Below are 23,171 nucleotides of genomic sequence, written 5' to 3' on the forward strand. Positions count from 1 at the left end.
ATTAAAGCAGTTGTAGTTTCCTGCAAAACAGTACTAAATAATACTTCTGAGTATTTCTTCCTGCATTTCTACCCTACCTAGGTGCTGTTTTCTTGCTCCTCTTGTCTCATTTCTGCTGATTACTGTACATTCATCATTTAAATTTTGGATCTGTCTCCTCCAGGAATTCAACCCTTGCTCTCACAGGTGAGTTGGATACTCCTATGTCATTCTTTTTCATATTTATTACATTGTTTTATACTTATCTGTTCCTATGTCTATTCTCCTCATTATGCATGCCCCTTAGATGCAGGATAGTGTGTCAATCATCTTTTGTCCCCATAGCCTAACTAAAATCACCATAAGTGAAATAGGTAAGTTATAAAATTAAATTTTGTTTCTATTTAGTAGCCAATTAGTGTGCTCTGAAGTATGTATTTTTATGAGGATTTACACAAAAAGGCACTAAATACAGCTAACCTCTTCCATTTTTTAAAGTTTCTTGCTATGTATATAAAAACAGGCAAGATCGAGTAATGTAACTAGTCAACAACCTGACAATTAATGGAAAGAAGGCATTTGATTTTAAACCATCAAGGGAAATATATTTTGTTTGAAATATTAATCACAAGCATTTATTGAGTACCTATTATATGCACAGCACTGAATCTGCATCTGACTTTCCGGGTTTGAGAAATAGTCTTTACACTCAAGGAGCACGTGATATGACCAAGAGATTAATGACATTTACTAAGTGAAACTAAAACAACGGATAATGCAGAAAAGGGTCTATGAGGTGCTAAATATATCAAAGAAAGGGGAAGTGCTATAGTTTGGAGGAAAAGAGCAAAGGTATCTGAGATAATCAAAAGGTTCTGAAGAGGATACACATCAGGCTTGATTATGATGTGAAGGATGTGGATGTGTGAAGAAGAGGCTGGCATACAGACAAAGGAAATAATGGGGTGACTGCAGGGGAGTGACTCTGCTCAGATGTTCCCTCCTCTGAGACCCTCCGTGACCTCCCATCCCGGCCTCTCCCTCACAGGCAGTATGTGTTAGGGATGCCTGCTAGAGCACCCCTATCCTTCCGTGGGCCTCCAACACTGCACAGAACACGTGGTATTGTTTTTCATTTTACTCGTCCCCGTTAGACAGTTAGCTTCCTAGGAGGCAAGGATTAACAATTTTTTTCTGGATCATCCAGTAAAGTGCCTGGTAAACAATGGGTACTCAGTAAATGTTTACTGAATTAATGAATAGTGAAGGAATGAAAGTAACTGCCACAGAGGCTAATGGGTTTTGAGGACAGAATGGGATTTATATTCCCCCAAAGAAGTAAATTATTATCAAGTGCTTTAAGATGACCAGGTATATATCTCACTCATTGAAGAGGACATTAACCTAAAACCTGACAGTTTTCTCCCACTGGCACTTCTGAGTTTAACATAGATGTAAGCATTTGTGAGTGTATTTTTAAAATCTTGTCAGATTTTTAACCTAAATTTTTCATGTACCTGAATTAGACATAGGCACTTCTTGTAAAGACATTTTTCACAAAGGCTGTTTTCTGCCCAGAATGCCTGAGAGTAAAATTCTAACAGAACTTGGGGACATAAATGTCTAGAAGGATAAGTCTACAGTCACAGATTATCAGAACAGGAAGTGGCCCTGAATAATATATCACAGGTTTTACAAAGGAGGAAACTGAGGCCCAGGGAATTTAAGTCACTTCCACAAAATCACCAAGTTAGTTCATGATAGAGCTACAATTAGAATGCAGATTTCCTGTGTCCTGGTCCAGTTTTAATTTAGAAGCTTTTCTTTAAAATAATTTCAACAATTCATTCATGAAAGAAAGAAACAGTCTATTTTGTTGAGGCCCTCATCTCTCTAACTGCATGTTTCTCTCTGCACAAGTAGAGAGTCTTAAAATATACCAGAAAGTAGACAGGCTTGAGGGATGATGGACCCTTTGTCTAAACAGTTGGCTCAGATTGCTGTGGATATTTGTCACCAGTTTAAACTTCTAGCTCAAAGTCACCTTCTGACCCAGGGAAAAGGGATCCCCTGCTACAAACAGTCCCTTAGAGCTTAACTTTGATTTTGAGACAGGCTTCCTGATGAGAGATGAATAGGGGAAAAGTAATAATAATAGTGGATTCAGCCTTCTGCCAGGAAGCTACATTTTTGCTTGTAGAGAGACTGCAGTCCAGTTATATTAGAAAAATCATGTTTTGTTCTTCCATCTGTTCTGTTTGTCCTCAAGTCGAAGTCTCTATTTTTGTTTTTTTCCTATTTAATTCCTATTTGGGGACTTTGGGGGTTTTCTAGATAATTATGTAAGCAAGGTGTTTTGCTCTCCTCGATTCAAGGTGTAAAAAACCCCACCAATTCTGCTTTCTTTCATTTCCATGAAGAGTCTCATACTCCTCTGAAGTATAAATAATATTATTTACTTAAAAGAAAACACTTATTTTATATTCAGCTAACTTTTCATTACAGTAAAAGCTTACCAAAATAATAACATTACCCTTATAGAGGCTTTTAAATCTGACATAGAATTTCCAAGGATATTATGAATTCTTTATTTTGAACCTGTGAGATAATAAAATAAAAAGTATTATCCCTGTTTTATAAATGAGGGAACTAAGGCTCCAACACATTATATTTATAAGGAATTTATAAGAAAAAAAGTTAGGACTTTATTCCAGTTGTCTGACTCAGGGCTAGAAGTCTTTGGACCCTGTTGCTACATTGAGCTAGTAGAAGTTGAATGAGCTCACTCAGCACCTTCCTCTGCACTGACCACCCAGGTGGAGGTGCATGCCATCCCTCATAAAAACATTGCCCAGTGTCCCACTAAGTCTGTCTTGAACGAATAAAATACCAGGAAGGTAAACAGATGCTTTATGTACTGAGTATAGCTTCACTTTTCATGAACTCCTCTACCTGAACCAAAAGTACAAACACTTGCCAAAATCATTCTATTAGGAAAAAGAATAAAATTAAGTGAGTGTATGTTTATGAAATGCATCCTAATACCAAAGTATAATTTTCAGAGGTTCTACCGGTTTGCTTTTCCCGACTTGCTTTGTGAATAACCAAGAGCGGAGCACAGACCTGGCCCAAGGGGAGAACATGAAATGAATAAAAATTCCTTATTACCGTTTCAAATCTCACAATTATATCTCTCTCCAGTCCCCTCCCTCTTCCCGCCTTGTTCTGCCCCAGGTGCCTAGGGGTCACTGCTCCCCCATCCTTTCTCCTTCAAACCTAGTAACTGGAAATGGTCTGATAAAAATTATTCAGTCACGGAGAAAACAATCTGTAATGGCCCAATCAGGGAATCCATCCTAAAAGAACTAAGAATATTATTCACTTTTCTTCAGCGCCTATAAAGTGCCAAGAATTTTAATGCAGTTTTTCAGTATGCATATGAGAAAACTGAATCTCAAAGAAATCAGTAACTTGCTCGAGATTACAAAGTTGCAAATGGCAAAGTCAGGACTAATGTGAGACTCCAGAATCCCAGGCTCTGTTAGTTGCTTATTGACAGCAAATGGGAAAGGAGAGGTTCCAAATGCAAAAACTGCTAAAGGTTCTAAGTGTAGAAAAATGGTAATAGTTGGGAACTGAGGGAATTTCCCAGAATTAAAAAGTCTCACTCTGAGACAATGCCCTGTTCATACTGCCTGTAGGCCTAGTTGAACATATATATGCTATTAGGTGGAAACGGAGACACAGGATTGTGGTAGTGCTTATTTATTTATTTATTTATTTATTCTAAAATGACTATGTTTTAGGATTATAGGGTAAATTTAAAAAATTAGAGAAATCAAAGAACCAAAATTTAGAGATAACATAAACTTCCCCAACTTCTTTGAAATTCTCCAAATGAATCCCACAAGACAGGATATAGATATGATCATGGAGCCCCACAGTACTCTTGGAATGTACTCTTTCAATGAGGCTGTCTGAGCCAGCTGCTACCTGGTATCCTTGTGCACCCCAGAGAACGCATCTTCCCATGCACTTATGCCTTCCATATGGTGTGCAGACATACGGTTCTCTCCTGAAGAAACTCAAAAGCCCTCTTCAGAAACAGTGAGAATCCGGTGGGCAAATTTCCATTTTGATTATACTGAAGCAACTTTCAGTTTCTATTAGGATGGATGTGAAACGATTCTAATGACTTGATTGTGGAACCCTCCATGGACAAATTACAGAATGTCCATGACAGCTGTGTTTCATGCACCTACAGTGTAGGCTATAAAGACCATCTGATACTGGGCTGTTCACCTAGAGCCACAGTATCAGCTGATTCTGATGGCCAGGGAATATTGGGGGGAAAAAATCATAAAAGGCAAATTACCATATAATGTGCTCACATTACAAAAGTGTAATATTTGTTAAACTGTGCATTGGAATAATGACTAGAGAGGATATGTGTTGTGTATTAGTTTCCTATGAAGTAAAAAAGAAGAGGACACCAAACAGGTAAGTTTAGACAGGCAATTAGGCTAGAAGAAAAATTCTGTAAATCGAACCAAATTTGGGAAGGTGACAACATTCAGATATAGCTACAATGTGAGATCTTAATTCTCAGGCAGATTCCTGAATGCCTTTCCTTCAAAAGAAAGGAGGTTGAAAGCACACTTCCCTAAATAGATTAAATTAAATTTAATTTAAAAGTCATCTGTTTCAAAACTGTTTTCTAAGTGGACCTTCTTATCCTCCTAGGACTTTAGCAACACTGCAGCCGTGGAACAGATGTGGAAGGGGTACACGGTAGCTCAGGTGAGTGCAGCTTTAACACGTTTGTAACATTTAGGTGCTAAATATGCCAAAATGTCATTTAAAATATAAATTTAATTATCATAAAAATACTACTTTAGTTTCATTTCATCATCCTCCAAATACTCAAGCACAAACATTGTCAATGGAAGGTGAATGTATTCACTGATTAATCTCTAAAGAACTAATAGTGTTTCAATTTTGATTCATTCTTTACATAAAGGAATTACCCTGCTTTTTATTTTTTTTCAAATAAAACAAACAGATTTTAAGTAGCCTGAAATCTTCCCAGGCTAATAAGAACTCCATTGGTTCAGGAATTTATTAGTTGTTTCTCAGCAAAATTCAGTTCAGTTTTACTGTGCTTAAGGGAGAAAAATTAAAGCACAAACAAACGCATGCCTAATCTAATCCGCAGGGATCAAGATTTAAGAGGAAATGGGGTAGGACTGGAGAAAGAAATGAGTTTTTTGTGAACACTTCAGAAAGACATAACACATGTAGCACCTTACGGCTTAAACACAAGATTCCGATGGAATGTTTAGTTGTTCCTCCTTCTCTGGCACTAGGTCTTTTTTTTTTTTTTCCAGCACAAACTCATGTAAAAGAAGATTCTTACATAAGAATCTCATTTGCCTTAGAATGGTCAGTGCCCTTCTGCCCTCACAAAGTATAAGCCTTCCTTTATAATCAGAAGTTTTGTGTTTGTAGCCAAAGACCAGAAAACTAGGAACTTTTTCTTTGTAGTTCATCTTCCCATGGTAACCAGTTAAGTCCACTGTCCACCAGTCCATCCTACCAGAAACTCTAGTTAAGAATTTAGCACTAACATGAGAAACATAATGTTCTGAATTAAACTGTAACTTAATCGTTTCTTGAACAGAAAGCTCTGAAAAGAATGAGAAAGAAAAGCTTTAAAAATAATTTCAAACTAGCATAAATGAATCTGATAGGTTCTTCTACCTCAGGAGCAAAAAATAAGTATACAACTACTATTTAAGATAAATGAAAATACTAAATCTCTATAAATGAAAGGTATTTGCTATGAGAAGCATCCATATTTTTAGAATTCCATAATGAAAAACTCAAATGCTGATGGCCACAGAACAACTATACTGAATAACAAAGATTTAATTAAAGGAATTCAGAGCTACAAATTATCTGGTGAAATTCCATGTGTATACCTCCTTCCAAGTCAAACCCATCATTTTGTTTAAGTTTGAAAAACTGAGAAGAAAACAGCAGCTAAGTAAGGAAAGTGTGAGTATGAATAATGTGCCTTCATCCTACCCCAGTTTCTACTTTCTGGAGTCAATTTCACAAAAACTGGGGAGTGAAGAAACCAGTAGCCTTTGGAAAATGAAGAGACTAGCTGCAAAGTCTGGGAAAAGATGGTCCCCCAACCCCACTACATCCAAACAGTCCTGGGAGCTGCCTTGTAAATCCCTGTGCAGTGAAGCAATTTCTCAATCCAGATGCAACCCAGAGCAATGCAGTGTGGAAAATACGCCTCTAATTTTTAATAGAGACTTTTATGACTACCATATTTTCAGAAAATAAACTCCGAAATAGACAGAGCTGGTAGACAGACATGAGCGAGCGCTGGGGCATGGAATGGATTGTGCTTGGCTTGCTCACGCCCTGGGAATAATCGCAGAGGATGAAACGTGGTGGGGGCAGTGAAACAGGAAAGCTTGAAACCACATGGCCATCAGAAAGTCTCCAACAGAAAGAGGTTTCTGTATCTTTTATTTTTTCTTCCTGTACACAAGAAGACAATACAATAAAGCTCTTCTACTTGAAGAGTGAAATTTATAAACGGCTTAAAATATAGTCTATTTAGATATTAGCTGAAAATACTGATGTCCTGTCAGCATGATCACAGTAGAATAGTAGATAAAATTTTCATTTTAAGTTTTACCCTGGACTTGAATCTCTTTGAGAGCAAAAGTTGTTTATTTATTTTTTTCCATAACATCTAACATTTTGGTTCTCATAATCATTCAATAAGCATTTGTTATTACTGTCATATTATTAAATAATAATGGAATAATAATACCAAATATCATTTAATGAGCTTCCACTATTTGTCAGGAGCCATACCACTATTTAAGTGGTTTATAAACATGATAGTCTTCAAAATAATTATTTGAGGTCAATATTACTATTCCAATTTTATAGATGAAGAAACTAAGACAGAGAAATCAAGAAAATTACTCAAGAATATGCAAATATAATTTGCAAAACCTGAATTTGAAATCAGTTTACTGAATACTTGAATGAATAAATAGTGGGAAAGATTTTTTTTTCGATTTTCAAAAATAATATTCATTGGCATATTTGCATAGAATAACTATCATGTACCTAATACATAAAATAAATCTGACATGGAGTGGAACCTGGAAAGTAGACATAAAAAGAGGAAAAGTGTGTGTGTGCATGTATGTAGTGGGAAATGAGAACTATAGGCGATTCCTTATTTTGAGGCAAAGAATGACAGCCGCTGTGACTAAAATTCTAGAAAAGAGCCAGATCATGGAAGGTCTACATGTCTTGCTTAGGAGCTTAAACATTATTCTTTCCTTGAGTTTTGGGAGTCAATGGAAGGTGATCAGATTTTAGTTTTATATCACAGTGGCCACAGGGAGTCTGTGTAAGTGCGGGTGGGTAGTGGCCACATGGGAGGCAAGGAGACAAACTTAGACGCTATTGCAGTAACTGCAGTAACCCAGGGATTACCGCGACTATGAAGATGAGAGCCTAAACGGAGGTATTTGTAGCAGAGAAGGAGAGGAGGTATATTTGAGAAATATTTAGCAGGTAAAATGGTAGAACTTAGTGACTGATAAGAATTTTCCTTGAATGACTAGGTTGGATGATGTTGCCATTAACTGACATAAAAAATACATAAGAAAGATGATCCTGTCTTAGAGGGAAGATAATGAGCTGAGTTTTGGATAGACTGAACTTGAAGTGGCTATGGACCATCCAGTGGGAAGCTGGATATTCTGAAGTTCATGTGGAAGGTCAGGGCTGGAGAGAGCGATTTGAGAATGATCAGCAATTAGCTGCTATGCAAAATCCTGAGAGCGAGTAAGATTCCTAGATAATTAAGAAGAGAAAATACAGAGAGGACCAGTGGATTAAACCCTATGAGAAAGCAAAGTGCCAAGGGATAAAGAAGGAGAAGGATCCCATGAAGCTGAGGGCAAAGGTCAGGAAGGTAGAGAGCACCTTCAGAGAGTAGCCTTTCAGGAAAGCTGGGGAGGCCAATGGTAGGTGACAGGAGCTCAGTGGAACATCTCACATTTCAGCCTTCATCTTACTAGACAGGCTTATGTGGAATGGAAGAGGCAAAAGTCAGAGTGTGGTGGGAAGAGTGAGGGCATGCAGGCAGACAGAAGGCCATGCTGCTCCTTTAAAGCAGCTGGGCCGAGAATAAAGAGAGGGTGGGAGCCACGAACAGACTCTGGGAAAGAGCTGAGCTTGTTTACAGGCCAAAGGGAAAGAGCTCCTAGAAAGGAAGTTGTGGAAGTTATGGAAAAGAGAGCATGATTGATGGAGCACGTTCCCCCAGGAGATGGAGAACAAACAATCTACAGAGGAAAACATATCCAGAAGGCTCTTCAAAACAAATTCAAAATAGATTCAGTTAAAGTGAAAAAACATACCACCAAGGTTTCTATCTGTGATGACTGAAGTCAGATTGTAAATCACTTTCTGTGTCTCATTTAAGTGCTCTACAACTACGTTCAGGTAAAGTTTCCAAATGACCCTTCTAAGAGTCCCAACAGATTGACAGAGGTGTGTCTAATTTCTCCAATTTCAGATGAGGACCCAAAGGCTTAGTAAGGTTAAAGTACTCTCTAAAGGTTACAAAACTTCTAAATAGCAGAGATAGACTAGAACCCAGTTGTTCTTCCAATAATGGTTGTTCCATGGCTTACTTTACTGAAGTATACAGACTAAAACAAGGCTTATGTTGCAAGCAACGTTTCCACCGAGGATATAGTCTACTGTCATCTTGAAACTAAATTTGTAATTCTTATTGAGCAGACATCCAGAAAGGAAAAGAAAAGAAGAGGAGGAGAAAAGAGAAAAGAAAACAAACGGTAAGATTGTCCATAAACATTTTTGAGTTTGAGCATCATACCAAAAAACTATAGAGACAAAGTTCCATTATTTCATTAATATTGTTAACATTACTGGCTTCTCTGTATAAGGCAACATATGGGTGAGGAAAATCTTGTGCTACTGTAATTTCTCTGATACACTGTTCCTTAGAGAATATATTCAGGATAAGGTGGAACCGCCCTGATTTCTGTTGAAGGGTTTACTTTTAAACATATCAATAAAATAAAAACACTAAGGCTGCCAATTTAGTCACAACTTTAAGGCAAAATTTTCCATTGAATAGACTGTCCCCCCCATGCAAGTGCCAAGGATAGATACTCTTTTAAATACTGAATATAATAGCTTATCATTCTTAAATGAAATTTAGGAAAAAATCCACATAAAATTTACATGGAAAGAGATTTAGAGGAAAACTAAATTGTCAGTATCTTCCTAACAATTCCATAGTCTTCTGTAAACCTGTACTACTTGCCCAAATTTATACAATAGGTCAATTAATAATTAACAATTTAGTCATTTTTCCCTACTATTACTGTATCTCTCAAATATAAAGAAAAACTTTTCAACGCTGTGATCTCAGAGCAAAAAAAACTAGTCAAAAAGTGACTTATCTAGGTTTTTTCAATTTTGTGTGGGTGGGGGGTGGGTAATTAAGTTTATTTATTTATTTACTTTAATGGAGGTACTGGGAATTGAACCCAGGACCTCGTGCATGCTAGGCACATGCTCTACCACTAAGCTGTACCCTCCCCCTGTCAGTGACTGATCCATTTTTAAACATTTTATGAATTGCCATATAAAGCTAAGTGATGATGCATGAATTATCCTTCAAGTAGGATTTAAAAAAGAAAAAAATAGATTAACATGACTTCAGTCTTCTAAGCCCCCTCTTCTCAAAAATAAACCATTTTCTTTATGCTTTCACCTCACATACTGCATTATGTGCATTTCTAGAATGATCAGCACAATGAATTTTAGGCCTGTGGCGATATTATAAAAGTGTGAAGAGCAGGAAGTAAAAGAGAAAAAAAGAGAACAATGAAAACTATATATTCACCTGGAAATAGGTTTTAATAGTATGTGTCCTTTACATAGTGAAATGATTCACCCAACCCACAGTGAGGAAGATTTGGGCCTTGAGCTGTGTTTTCCAGAAATGATGGTGAATTTGCAATGGTTTATTTACAAACTTTAATTAGGTAGCTTTATAAGTGAACGGAATGACTAGCATAGCAAGTTATCACCAAAGTCACAGTGTGTCATCTTAGAACAGGAAATCAACTGGTGTCCACATCAAGATCAAAAGTCTTAGACAGATTTAATACAGTGGTTCACCAGCATAGATTGGAAGCCCTGGGAGAGCTTCCGAAATCCCATCCAAATCTACCAGATCAGGATATCTGGAAACGAGGGGAGCCTAGAATCTGTATCAGCAACAAGTTCTTCAGGTGATTCTGCATGCAGCCAGCTCAACACTGATCTGTGAGTTGCTTACAACTAACTTAAGAGTCATGGTCAAAGTATACATCACATTTGTCAATATAAAAAATTCACTATATCTATCAGTCTATCAATCCATATGTATAGAAGGAGATACTCTTCAAAATAAAGCCTCATTCTAGTTTGAATAAAAGTTGTAGCTACTTCTAAATTTATCTGGTGAGAATACAGAAAGAATTGAAAAGAATTTCAACCTGATATTTAAGTGCCATCCCATGTTCTTGGCTTCATGGTCTACTCAGCAATGAACAATAACTGGGGTAGATCTGGTTATTCAACTATATTCTGTCCATTGAAACCAGAAGACCTATTCCACTGAAAGTGGCTGACAGTTATGCTCACTGTGGTCTCAGGCTTGTGACTGCCTCCTAACAGCTATTCACCCTTTTATATCCCTCTTAACAGAACTCTATTTAGTAGAGTGCACTACGAGGGCTACCCAGCTAAAGGACTACATTTCCTAGCAGCCCTTGTAGCTTTGTGTGACCACATGACTAAATTCTAGCCAAAGTAAGTTGAAATAATATGAAGACTTAATACTCTCCATTAAAAAAGAGGGAATCATAGCTTTTGTTTCCTGTCCTCTGTCCAGATGCCTGGAAAGTAAATGTAATGGCTGGAACTCCAGCAGCTGTCTAGGAACATAACATCAAGGACTGTACCCTAGGGATATGAGAGAGCTAGAAATAAACTGAATGCCTGATGACACTGTAGAGCCAATATACCAGCCTTTCACTATCTAACTAAAAGCTTCTTTTATATAGGAAAAAAAAACCCCCCACTTTTTTTGGTTTAAACTACTGCATTCTGCTATATGCAGCTGAACCCAGATCAAAACATCCACTTTAAAAGTCTGCATATCCTACATAATCCAAAGTATCTATTTCAAAAGTAATGAGTTTAAAACAATGTATGAGTGAACAAGTATCTTAAGCTATGTATTCATATTCTCTACCTCTTTTAAAATGATCCCATCCAAGTGGATCCCATCCGATCCACTTATCGAGTGGTAAGCTTTAGTTTCTTCATATTTGTATTTTAATAATGAGATAAATGGCATAACATAATAAAAATGCAGGAGACCATGCTATAGAAAGGACTGTGAGCCCCTCACCTCTTAGTAATCAGAAGTTGGCTTGGATCCAGGAAATCAGTATAGGGTTGCAACAAGAGGGTTGCAAATATATGTTCCATGAGCCAAACCTGGCACCCAGATAAACTGCACTTGGCTTATGCACTGCTTTCTGAAAGCATTAGATGTGAGTGCCTTCAAGTGGTCATGTATCTTCAGTTCTCCACAGGCCCATCATCCCCTGTTGACATACAAACACTTACTTGCTTCATTTGTTGATGTTACCTGCCTGAAAAGCATCGACATTTACAGTCTCTGGAAATAAAATGGTACATTTCTGCACCTTCCCTTCTCTCCATTGCCTCTCTGTGGTTGAAATCAATGATTCACATCAAAGATTACTGTCTAAGATTAAGTATGTCCACTTCTGATAACAAGAATGTATATAAGTTCACTAGGTGCTAGACCTTCATTTAGAATATTAAAATTACTATAAATATATATTAGCATTTTATCCTACAAAAAAAATGGGGAACCTCTCAAATCACCCCTCCACCACACACACAGACACACACAAACTTATGAAAAGCTGACGGTGTCATCTCAACTCTGAATTTTGTTAATTAATAGTCTCAACTAAAGTTAGCCTAACTCTCAAACTTTCTCATTTTTATGAACTGAAAAAATCAATTCAGTTCTTAATATTTAGTGAGAAGTAGTAATGACTTTGGCCTAAAAGGCCTAAAACTTTATTTACTTACTTTTATCTCATCATAGTATTTCTATTAGGCAGGCACTGTGTAACTATATAAAACGTAAGTTTTAAATTTCCGGTAAACAGCCAGAGTCAAACAGAAAAGATATATACCTTGAGGTCTTGAAAAGAAAAAATAAAAGCTTCTAAGTATGTACTTACATGTGATAACAGGTTTCTACTTTTCAAAGAGGACATATTTACACACAAAGGCAATACCACCATATATGACTTAGTCATAGCTAAAATTTGAAAAATATACTTGTTTTGCATGTGTGCCTCAGGTATTTCTTTAGTTTAAAACATTTACCTGAGCTCACTCTTCCCCAAGCTTAAAATCACATGGAGTTTCAAAATTCTGACACTTTCATTAAGCTTGTGACAAGCCTGAACAGGGAAAATAAAGTATTGCCAAGTATCCATACAATGTAACTTAAACCAAAATATACATGATAAGTAAGTAGAAGTTATATAGCTCTGAATATACTGGATTCCAGAATTCTTTTCTATATCACCTTTAATTAGGGTGATAACTATTTTCTTTTGCTATTGAATTTTAAATCACATATATTCTTCTTAGCTTGAGTAATAAAACTGAGGAATTTATGTTTTACAATACGTATGCAAGCAATTGCCCTTTTTCTGTAAAATCTAATGTTTGGAATTCCAGTTTCTATGCTGTTTGGTTGGTTACATTAGGAGAGAAGAGTTGGGATGGAATCAGGGACTTTTTGTACCAAACACCATTTTTCTAACATCTAACATTAGTATTTAGGAAAATTAAACTCTGCTCATTTTTCAGAAACACCTACAGAGTAATTACAATTATTTGGGGAAGTTCTTTAACATATGGCCTATCTCATTTACCTTATGAAACATTCATTTATTCACATGTTTGCTTATTTTCATACTTTATAAAGGGAAGTTATTTATTTTAAAATTTATTAACAAGGAAAGTTGTGTTAATTTTTACATAAAAGTTGTTGGTTGTTTTGGTGGGGGAAGGGAGTCAACTACTTCTTTTGTATTCAGATTTTTCTATTTCTATTGTAATTTTTCTGTATTTTTTTCTCCCCTTTCCTGACTTCTACTTCCTATACAATTGTCTTCCCCACCTTCCAAACAACATACGCTTTCCACAGCACTGCGAAGAAACTCAAGAAGTTTTATCTTTTATAAATTACCTCTTTTTTAAAACATAAAAAGTAACATTAAAAGTTCCAAGATTTTAGAAAGTGCCCCCTCTATGGGACTCTGGACAGATTGTTGGGTATTCATCTCAGATTCTTATTTTCACTCTTTAAATGTTTTAGATCTTGGTCTCTAGATTAATTTTATGAATATCTATAGAGCAAAAATACATGGAAGCAGGTATTAAAATACATATATACATATACGCATATACATATATGTGTGCGTGTATACATATACACAAAAATACATTGTAAGACAATAACAAAAAAGTTAAATAAATGCGCTAAGTTTTAAAAGCTTGAGTTTGATGTTAAATTGTTATGAAAATCTATAATGGCTAGTATGAAAGAGTACATGTCTGTATTTGAAACTTCAGGCCTGGAGAGCAAGGATTTAGTAATCAGTGGAACCAATTTAAATATTTTCTTATATTCTGTAGCAGCCATGCATTCTTGCTTAACCATACCACAAAACCCAATCCTAACATATGCAAATTGCATAGGGAAAAAAAAAATTGGTAACCAGGCAATATTTGTCTTATGTTTTAAAAAAGAGAAAAGAGAAGAAAAGAAACTTGTGTCTAAGGAATAATGCCCATACAAATACCCCGTGGTAAATAAATTATATAAAGCATGCCGATTTCCGGCCTTCCGCCATCCAACAGGGAACCACCACTGTCCTGATAATCAAGTCAAGAGGGTGGGAAAATAAGAAATCTGGCTTCTATCAGCCTCTGTCATGGAGAAATAAACGAGACTGTCTCTCAGAAAGCAAAAGTGATTGTAAGATCACAAATGAAAATGGGAACGACGTAAAAGTCTGTAAAGAGACAAGAATAAGGAGCCAAAGACAAAGAAAAATCAGTTATCAGAGTGGCTGCAGAGGTTTTTCTAAACAAAGAATTTTATGAAGCAGCTGAAGTTCAGTACAAAAAAAGACTCCACCCTACCCAGCTTCTGCTGCGACTTTTGCCTTGCTCTGCAAGCTCCAGTCCACGGAACAGAACTCTAACTAAAAGTGTCGTTACTGCTCCGTTTTAAGCACTCTTCTTTTCTTTTAAACTTCCCACTCTCCACATTCAGGCAAAGGGACTTATCTTAGGCTTTCCCAGAAATATTCAGTAGTGTACTCTTCCCAAAGGCAGACGTAGAAGCTCCGGATTTACAAACATCCCAATTGTCTTCCGAGCCGTTTCCCAGGTGCAAATCTGTCAGCCCCCTTCTCAACTTCAGACCAGAACCTCCTCTTCATGCTCTTCCTGAGGCTTAACATTCCACCTACTTCCCAAACCGTGCAATAAACACCACAAGGAAAGCAAACGGCAAACTCACCATCCTCGTCTTCTTCCTGGGCTTTTATTGAGACAAACTGCCCTAATAAAACAGTAAGAATGAGGAGAGGTCTTGCTTCCACCCAGTTTGCCATCATGTCTAAATATTAGACATGTGGGTCCTCCTGGGAGTGAAAAGTAGATTCTAAGGTTATTGTAGCACCATGAAGTCAGCTGCGGGCTCTTCTTTCAGCACCAGCCCCAGGGCAGCCTCTGCAAAACCCCCTTTTTCAGCACCAGCTCCAGCACAGTCTGCGAAAACTTTTTTCAGGCGATGCAGCTTTAAATAGGAAGAATGCTGCCTCCACTTCTTTTCCTGCCCCTTTTCAGCTTGTTCAGGCTCATAACCATCCAGTGTCTGCCAAGCAACGGTATGATTGATGGTAAACAACCAAATCAGAACACGCGCCTCTGTGCCTTGAACTGTTCCTATTTCATTTATGTTTTAAACATAAATGTGGCTTAATCACAGAAACAAACGTTTGTTTCTTTTCCCTTTTTTTTTTTTTTTAAAGAAAGCCTGTTAGAAGGAAAGAGTCTTATTCTCCCTCCCTAACCCTTCCCCCAGACACACATCCCTTCACTTTTTCCCTATAAGCTGAAAAAGACATTAGGGAGGAAATACAGCCTTTTAACCTAGTTTTTGGTGTCTAGATAATTTAGGATTCTTGTCCACCTTAAACTTTCAAAGGATCAAATTTTAACCATTCTTTTTACTGAGGAGAAAAAAAATTTCCTTGCCAGGTTCTGTTTCTTTTCCTAGATTCTGGAAGGGGAATGTTAAATGTCCAGGTGAAGAAACTATTCTAGACAAATAAATGTGTGATGCCTCATACTTCGAATTAAGATCCTCTCCTTATCCCTCCACCTCTCTTATTTAGGGAAACACATCTGCAGGTCCTTCTTGTCCCAGAGGATTTTATAATGTAGAAAAATAGTTTACTATGTGAGTGGGGAGGAGTGGGACACACACTGCGTTTGGATGCAGAAAGGCTTGCTTCAGATATCAGCTCCGCCACTCACCCATTTTGTAAACACAAAGTCCTTTATCTAGGTGTGCTCCAATTTTCTCATTTGAGAAGAGGGGTTTGGCTTTGCCCTGACCAGCGGATAGGGTTTAGTGACACTAAAGTGAGTAATATATGATTAACTAAGTTCCGAATTGCAAAGAACTACATAGAAGTAGATGGTGGTGTTATTATCCCTAAACCAGTTTTTCAGGGAATCTGGAGGTTCCAGTTGCACTGTTCCAGAGCAATATCCATGAACTTTTGTGCCACACTCATGCTTGCCAAGGTCATAATAACCTCAGAGTTCCACAGAACCCAATATAGTTGCTGCTTTGAGTCCACCCAAAATCAGAATGGCTGGTCTACACAACACAGGTGAGTCCACGGTTCTTAACAACTCAGCCGTGACCAGGCACCCTGAACAGGGCTAAGCACTGGAGGGAGAGGATGACACAAAATAAAGTGTCTTCAAGGAGCACATGTAGGCACTAAGAAAATAAATTTACACTGAAACAAGAAATATAAGCCAGAGCAGATAAACATGTATGGTACATCAAGCCCAGTGGAAATTCAGAGAAAGGAGAAATTACAAGGTAAGATTAGGTCAGGAACACATTATCATCACTTTTCTTAGTAGAAAGAAATCCAAGAATCTTTGAGTTTTAGCTTTGGAGCTAGAATCTCTGGAGAAGTATTCCAGAGGAGGTCAATTCTCTAAGCAGCTGTATCCCTTGGTCTAACTTTTCACTTCAACATGTCTCATTTTAATTACTTATTACCATCACACTTAACTGCCTTGCTCCCATTTAAATGAATGGGCTGAGTAAGGACCCAAAATCACTCTTCTACTAATTCTATTTAGAATAACTGAGAGAGACCAGGACTTGAAGAACACCTTGCTAAATATTCAGAAAGAATAAGAGAAAAATGCAGAGAAAAAAACTTAACTACTCTCTGCACCTGCCACTTCTGTTCTACTATGAAACCACTTTAGACATCAACACTCCAACACCAAAGGGTTGGCACAATTTTCAGGCATCTTGTATGGAATCTTTACTGAACCGTGGAGACCAAGGACATTTATGGAGAATCTGCAATTCTCAGAAAGTCTTCTACATGCTGAGGGCACAGAGCTGATAAGACAACAGGACTTGCAGCAGCAACATGTACGTAAATCCTCAGTGCTTGCGCAGACCAGCATGTTAGTATCTGTCACTAAAACAGTTATTATCAGGGTTTCAATACAATTATTTTTAATTTAACTGTAAACACAGCTTTTATAAGAACGATTTAAAACACAAGTCAACCTCTCACAGTTTACTCCAGTTTCAGCTGATCCTTCCCATCATATCAAAAGCACACGGTATGTTAAGGGGAAAGCACATATTTTCAAGAAAGCTCAGATGAGTTAGCATTCTCTCTTATCCTTGAAAGCTTTGTGACCTGGGCTTTTCCTCTATGTTTGGCTTTAGGAACCTAGATTATAATTTGGAAAACAGGTGTTGACCAGGTATGTCTGTTTAATAAATGTAGCTGAATTCAGGAAGACTTGACTATTCCTCAGTCCTCACAGAACTGGTTCTAGGCCTCAGTGTTTGGGTGGGGAGCTTAGAAATCTGTCACAATTCCAATGAATTGTACATATTGTAATAGTATGTGCCTAGTGGGTGAATTTTTACTAACACAACTCTACACACCAACTCTGAATGGTATTTATTATTTTTTCTCGAGGCATATATAGGGAATTATGTTTCAAAGAAATATCAAGCGTGCTCAGCTAGTAAATGGCAGATTTGGGATTCTATTACAGGGATGTCTTTCTCAGAAGTGAGAATTCTCACTGCTCCCTAGCTTTTACATCCACACCAATACCTCTAACCTCAGAAGAAAAGATGTCTCACACCCTTCACAGGTAATCCCTCCTTCTGTACCCTTCTTCCCGTCCCCTCACATCCCCTTCAAGACATTACTCTGTCAGTATCTCCCTCAGTTTCCTCAAAAAAGAAACAAAGACCCCAAAGGTTTCCCTTAACTCCACATCTTCTATAGTTTCTTTTTTCCTTTCCTTGCTCTCCTGGTTAGCTTCACCCTGTGCATCAAGATATCATCACCGGCACCGCAAGAGACACTAACACCCCTTTGTCATTAAACCCAAAGATCTTTCTTCTTCCCTCCTGTTGTGTTTGATACCTGGATCATTCTCTTCTCACTGAAACTTTCCTCCCATGGCTTCCTGAGCCCACATACTCTTATTCCCTCTGCTTTTGGGTCAAATTTCCTTTGCTAATTCTGCTCTTGAAGTTGTTGTGCTCTCCACTGGTGTACTAGCACCTTTTTTACTCTTCATCCCCATTGTCTTGGGCTATTTTAACTATTAGATCCCTTGACTTTATGTCCTTTTTCATGCCAATAACTTCCAGTCAAGGCTCCACTCCTGAAGTTGGAGATCTGTATTTCAAAGTGCCTGCATTGAACATCTCTCTCTGGACAAGTCCATGAAACTTAAAGCTTCCAAAATGAAACAAACTATGATCTTCCAGTGTTCTTTATACCAATTAACACTGCCATAATTATCCTAGCCCCAAGTCAGAAATGGAGGAGGTCACTGTTTCTTCTCCTTCAACGCACATTCAATTGTTCACCGAGTCTTGCTGGTTTTGTTATGGGTTTCTTTTTCTTTTTAATGAAGTATAGTTGACTTATAATATTATATTAGTTTCTGGTGAACACCATGGTAATTTAATATTTTTATAGATTATACTTCATTTAAAGTTATTATAAAATATTGACTATATTTACTGTGCTGTACAATATATCCTTGTAATATCTATTTTATACATAGTATATATTAAGTAGTTTGTTCCTCTTAATCCCCTCCTCCTATCTTGTCCCTGACCCCTTCCCCTCTCCCCACTGGTAACACTAGTTTGTTCTCTACATCTGTGAGTCTGTTTCTGTTTTGTTATATTTGCTCATTTGTTTCATTTTTTAGATTACACATACAAGTGACAACATACAGTAATTGCCTTTGTCTGACTTATTTCACTAAGCATGTTACCCTCCAGGTCCATCCATGTTGTGCAAATGCATTTGCTACAACGTCTCTTAAAAAATGAAATTAACTCTCAAGTACTCACATGATCTAGTAATGATATTTTAAAATAACAGTGATGATGATGAAGAGGAGGAGGAGGAGAAGGAAAATGCCTATTTCTTGGTTCCCATCTCCTGCTTTCCTCTTTTGGCTTAAGCCATTGGAAACACAGATTTTTCCCAGGAACATAAGCAGTTTCACACCTCAAATTTTGCTCAGGCTCTGAACTTTGCCTGAAATAACCACGTCCCTGGTTTAATTCATTTTCTCATTCAACAGACATCTGTTGATGTCTGTTATTTGCCAAGTTCTATTCATGGCACTAAGGATACAGGGTGAATAACACAGACAAGGTCATTGATGCTATGGAGCCTAAAACAGCCATAAATAAGTGAGCAAATATGCAAACAAGATAACTACAGACAGTGAGGTGCCATGAAGGAAATAAACAGTGTGTTCTTTTAGAGTCTGTTAGGATTTGGTGGTGGGAAGGATGCTGCAGATAGGGCCATCAGGATAAACCCTTTAAGGAGGTAACAGTGAATCTGAAACCTAAAATTTGGAAAGGATCTGTCCCTGGAGAACTGGTGGAAAATGGCAATCCAAGCAGAGGGAACAGAAAGTGTGAGTGGCCTGGCATGGTGTATTAATTTTGTATGGCTGTCATAAAAATTTTTACAAATTTTGTGGCTTAAAACAACACAAATGTATTATCTTACAGTTCCACAGGTCATAAGCCTGGGTCTCACAGGCTAAAATCAAGGTATCAGCAGGGCTGCACTCCTTTTGAGAGTTTCTAGGGGAGAATCCTTTTTCTTTTGCCTTTTCAGGCTTCTAAGAGATCACCCACATTCTCATAGCCTCTTTCTCCATCTTCAAAGCCAGCAACATGGCATCAATCTGACACTACTTTTGTGGTGACATCTCTTTCTCTGACTATATCCAGGAAAGGATCTCTGCTTTTAATGACACATGTGACTGCACTGGTTCCATCTGGATAATGTAGGATAATTTCCCCATCTCAACATCCTTAATCACGTATCACAAAGTCTTTTTGACATGTAAGGTAATATATTTCCAGGTTCCAGAGATTAGGACATGGACATCTTTGGGAGGCCATTATTCTTCTTACTAGATAGGGATAAGCTTTTAGTGTGCAAGAGTACAAAGGAAGCCATTATGACCAGCTTGGTATAAGGCTGGCGATAAGATCTGTCAGTAAAGTCTTATAGGTCATGAGGAGGACGTTGGATTTTTTTTCTAAATGCAATGAGAATCCAATGAAGATTTTTTAAACAGAAGAATGACGTGCTCTAATTTACTGATTTTTAAAAATTTAAATGGCTTGTGAGAAATGTATCATAGCAAGGCAAGAATGGAAGTGAGGACACAAGTTAGGAAGCACTTTTAGTCCAGATGAGATATTATGGAGGTTTGGACTAGGGATGTGTGGTGAAAATAGAAAGAAGCAGAGTAATTCAGGATATATTTTGGAAATAAAATCACTGATGAATTATGAGAAGTTAAAGTGAAAATCTGAGGACACCTCTGCCAACTGAGTGGATAACAGAGCCAGCAAAGCTCAAGTGTTGCCCCCTTGACAAACCAGTCTGTTCCTTCACAGAACTGACCAACACGTTCTGTGTGGGCCTCCCTAACATCAAACAATACTTGCGTGTCAGATCACCCTGCCAGATTGAAAGCTTTTTCAGATTTTGGGTGTTTTTTTGTTATTCATATTTGTCCAGTAGTTATTATTGAATGCATATTGTTTGGTAAAGAATCAGTAAAACCTGCTGATTGATTAGCCATGACAGAAGTGACAGTGAGTATAAATAAAAATAATTGTAAGATGTCAGCCCTATGGGACTAGGAAAATGATGGTTCTAGTGACCTAAGCAAGGAAGAGAAACTAACCGATAAAAGAGTAAAAGGCGAACACATAACTGAGTAGGTGCTTATATGCCAAGAAATAGCAAAACTATAATTTTTAAACAGAAAAAGACTGCATATTGTGAATACACTTTCTTTCTGGCTGAAAGCCACTGTGAAGATAATAACTATAATGATAATAAAAATGGCTAGACTGTTAAGAACTTACTATGTGTCAAATACTATGTAAGCATGTTATATGTACTCATTAACAATTCTCAAAGCAATGCTATGGAATAAGTCCTATTATTTTCCCTATTTTACAGATGAAGAAAGGAAACTGAGGCTCATAGAAGCTAAATAACTTATGCCAAGTAATGCTAGAGAAGTCAAGAAATGACAAGATCCAGGTTTGGAACTCTGGCTGCTGAGTCTTTTCTCTTAAGGAGCTAACCTTAAGAAATTATACGACAATTATTTCCTTAGTTTAAACTCCATCACTGATATTTTTAAACAAATGACACCACTGAGGGACTCTCTCAAAATGTCTTGAACATAATATCTTTTCAAGTAAACAAATACATGAATCAATGAATTTAATTATAAATACCATCTATATCCAAATTTTATGCATATAGTTTAGCTCTATATATTTGTACTGAAAATATACCTTTTTACATTTAGGCATAATTAGAAATATTTTCTTATTTTATTCAAAAATTTTAACTTGTTAAAATATAAACCTTCACTTTAATCTGGATATTTATATTTTAGCACAGTCATATCTTGAGAAATGTTTGCACTTTTACATTTTAAAGTACTGTCTTATCTCCTGAGGCAATCAACAGCCACATTTACAAGTTATGGAGAGTCCTGTGAGCCAAAACCATAAATGATCTGATAAGTCATGATGGCTTATATAGCACCCAGCTCTTTACATACTGGTTGAGGACATGCATAGTCTTTGAGACACAATAATCCAGTAAAATAATACAAGCAGGATGATCATTCTCATTCCATATTGGGATTCAGAGAGATTGTGAAGTCACAAACAACAGTTTCAAAATTGATTTCCAAGTCCTGGCACTCTATCCGCTGTACTTCATGCTAATGAATATAATTCAGTTTTGCTAACTAGAAGATGGCATCAAAAGAGTCTGCATCCTAGGAATCTAATGTACAGCAGGGTGACTACAGTTAATAATGGATCATATATATGAAATTTGCTAAGAGAGTAGTTCTTAAGTGTTCTCACTACACACACACAAAATTAACTATGGGAGGTGATGGATGTGTTAATTAACTTGATTACAGTTGTCATTTCACAATATATAGATATATATCAAATCATCACATTGTACATCTTAAATACATACAATTTATTTGTCAATTATACCTCATTAAGCTGCAAAAAACTGAAATAATAATAATTAATAATAATGATGATGATGATGATGATGATGATGATGATGATGATGATGATGATGTCTGCAGAACTGTAGTGGTTATCAGCAGAGCACAGATTCTAAAGCCTGGTGGACCATGTCCAAATTCCGGCCTCAGCACTGACTATCTGGGTGAATAGAGAAAAATCAAATGTCTTCTCTACAACTCAGTTTCCTTGACTGCAAAATAAGAATAGTAATACTGGCCTCACTAGGTAGTTGAGGATTAAATGAGCTGATAGTTGTAACGCTCTTAGACAATGTCTGGTACAAAGATGTAAGTGCTGTTTAATAAAATAAGTAACTGTGTTAATGCTCTTTTTTAAAAATCATGATTTGTCATTGGTTTAAAATTTAACTGTTAAAATTTACTGAAAGATAAAAAACCAAGGTAACTAAAAGAAAGTTCAGTTATCCACCACAGTAGGCTCCACTCATTCCCTCATTCTGTTTTTTCTTTTCTTTTTTTTCTTTTTGTATTATGTTTACCAAGGCATGGTTTAAATAGAGTAAAATTCACCTTTTTAGGTGTACAGTTCTTTAAGTATGACAAATGCATACAATCACATAACCACCATCACAGTCTCAAGGATATTTTCTTCACCTTCAAAAGTTCCTCCATTTGGAGTCAACCTTCTCCTCCCAACCCCACTCCAGACACCATGGTCTGATTTCCATCCCCATAGCTTTGCTTTTCCAGAATATTACCTAAATGGAATCAGACAGCATGTACCTTCTTGTGTCTGGTTCTAAGATTCATCCATGCTGTTGCAGGTATCAGTAGTTCATTCCTTTTTTTTAAAGTACTATTTTTACATTTTAAAATTTATTCCCTCATTCTTAATCATTAATCTATTATTTATTTATTAAGCCTAATAAATCCTGAAATGTGGATGATTGTTTGTATTGGAATAGACAATTCTCTGTAGCTAAAATGAGAGTCCGTGAGTCAGGGCTTCCCCTGAGGGAAACGTTTTAGATGGCAGGAGT

General features: G+C 37.0%; 1 protein-coding gene and 1 long non-coding RNA gene across 2 annotated transcripts in view; both read right to left on the reverse strand.

Moving 5' to 3' along the window:
* COL5A2 (collagen type V alpha 2 chain) overlaps window positions 1–14,861 on the reverse strand; it is a 127,898-nt gene extending 113,037 nt beyond the window's left edge. Inside the window, 1 exon segment of the mRNA XM_032479901.1 lies at window positions 14,762–14,861. Within this exon segment, the coding sequence (XP_032335792.1) occupies window positions 14,762–14,858 (97 nt within the window). The 5' untranslated portion in view covers window positions 14,859–14,861.
* Window positions 14,862–22,143: 7,282 nt separating this feature from the next.
* Window positions 22,144–23,171, reverse strand: part of LOC106730196 — a 153,271-nt gene continuing 152,243 nt past the window's right edge. Inside the window, exon 5 of the long non-coding RNA XR_001366634.2 lies at window positions 22,144–22,309. This is a non-coding gene — a long non-coding RNA (uncharacterized LOC106730196). The remainder of the gene's footprint in view (window positions 22,310–23,171) is intronic.

The sequence above is a fragment of the Camelus ferus genome, chromosome 5 (assembly GCF_009834535.1).
Source record: "Camelus ferus isolate YT-003-E chromosome 5, BCGSAC_Cfer_1.0, whole genome shotgun sequence".
Taxonomy (NCBI): domain Eukaryota; kingdom Metazoa; phylum Chordata; class Mammalia; order Artiodactyla; family Camelidae; genus Camelus; species Camelus ferus.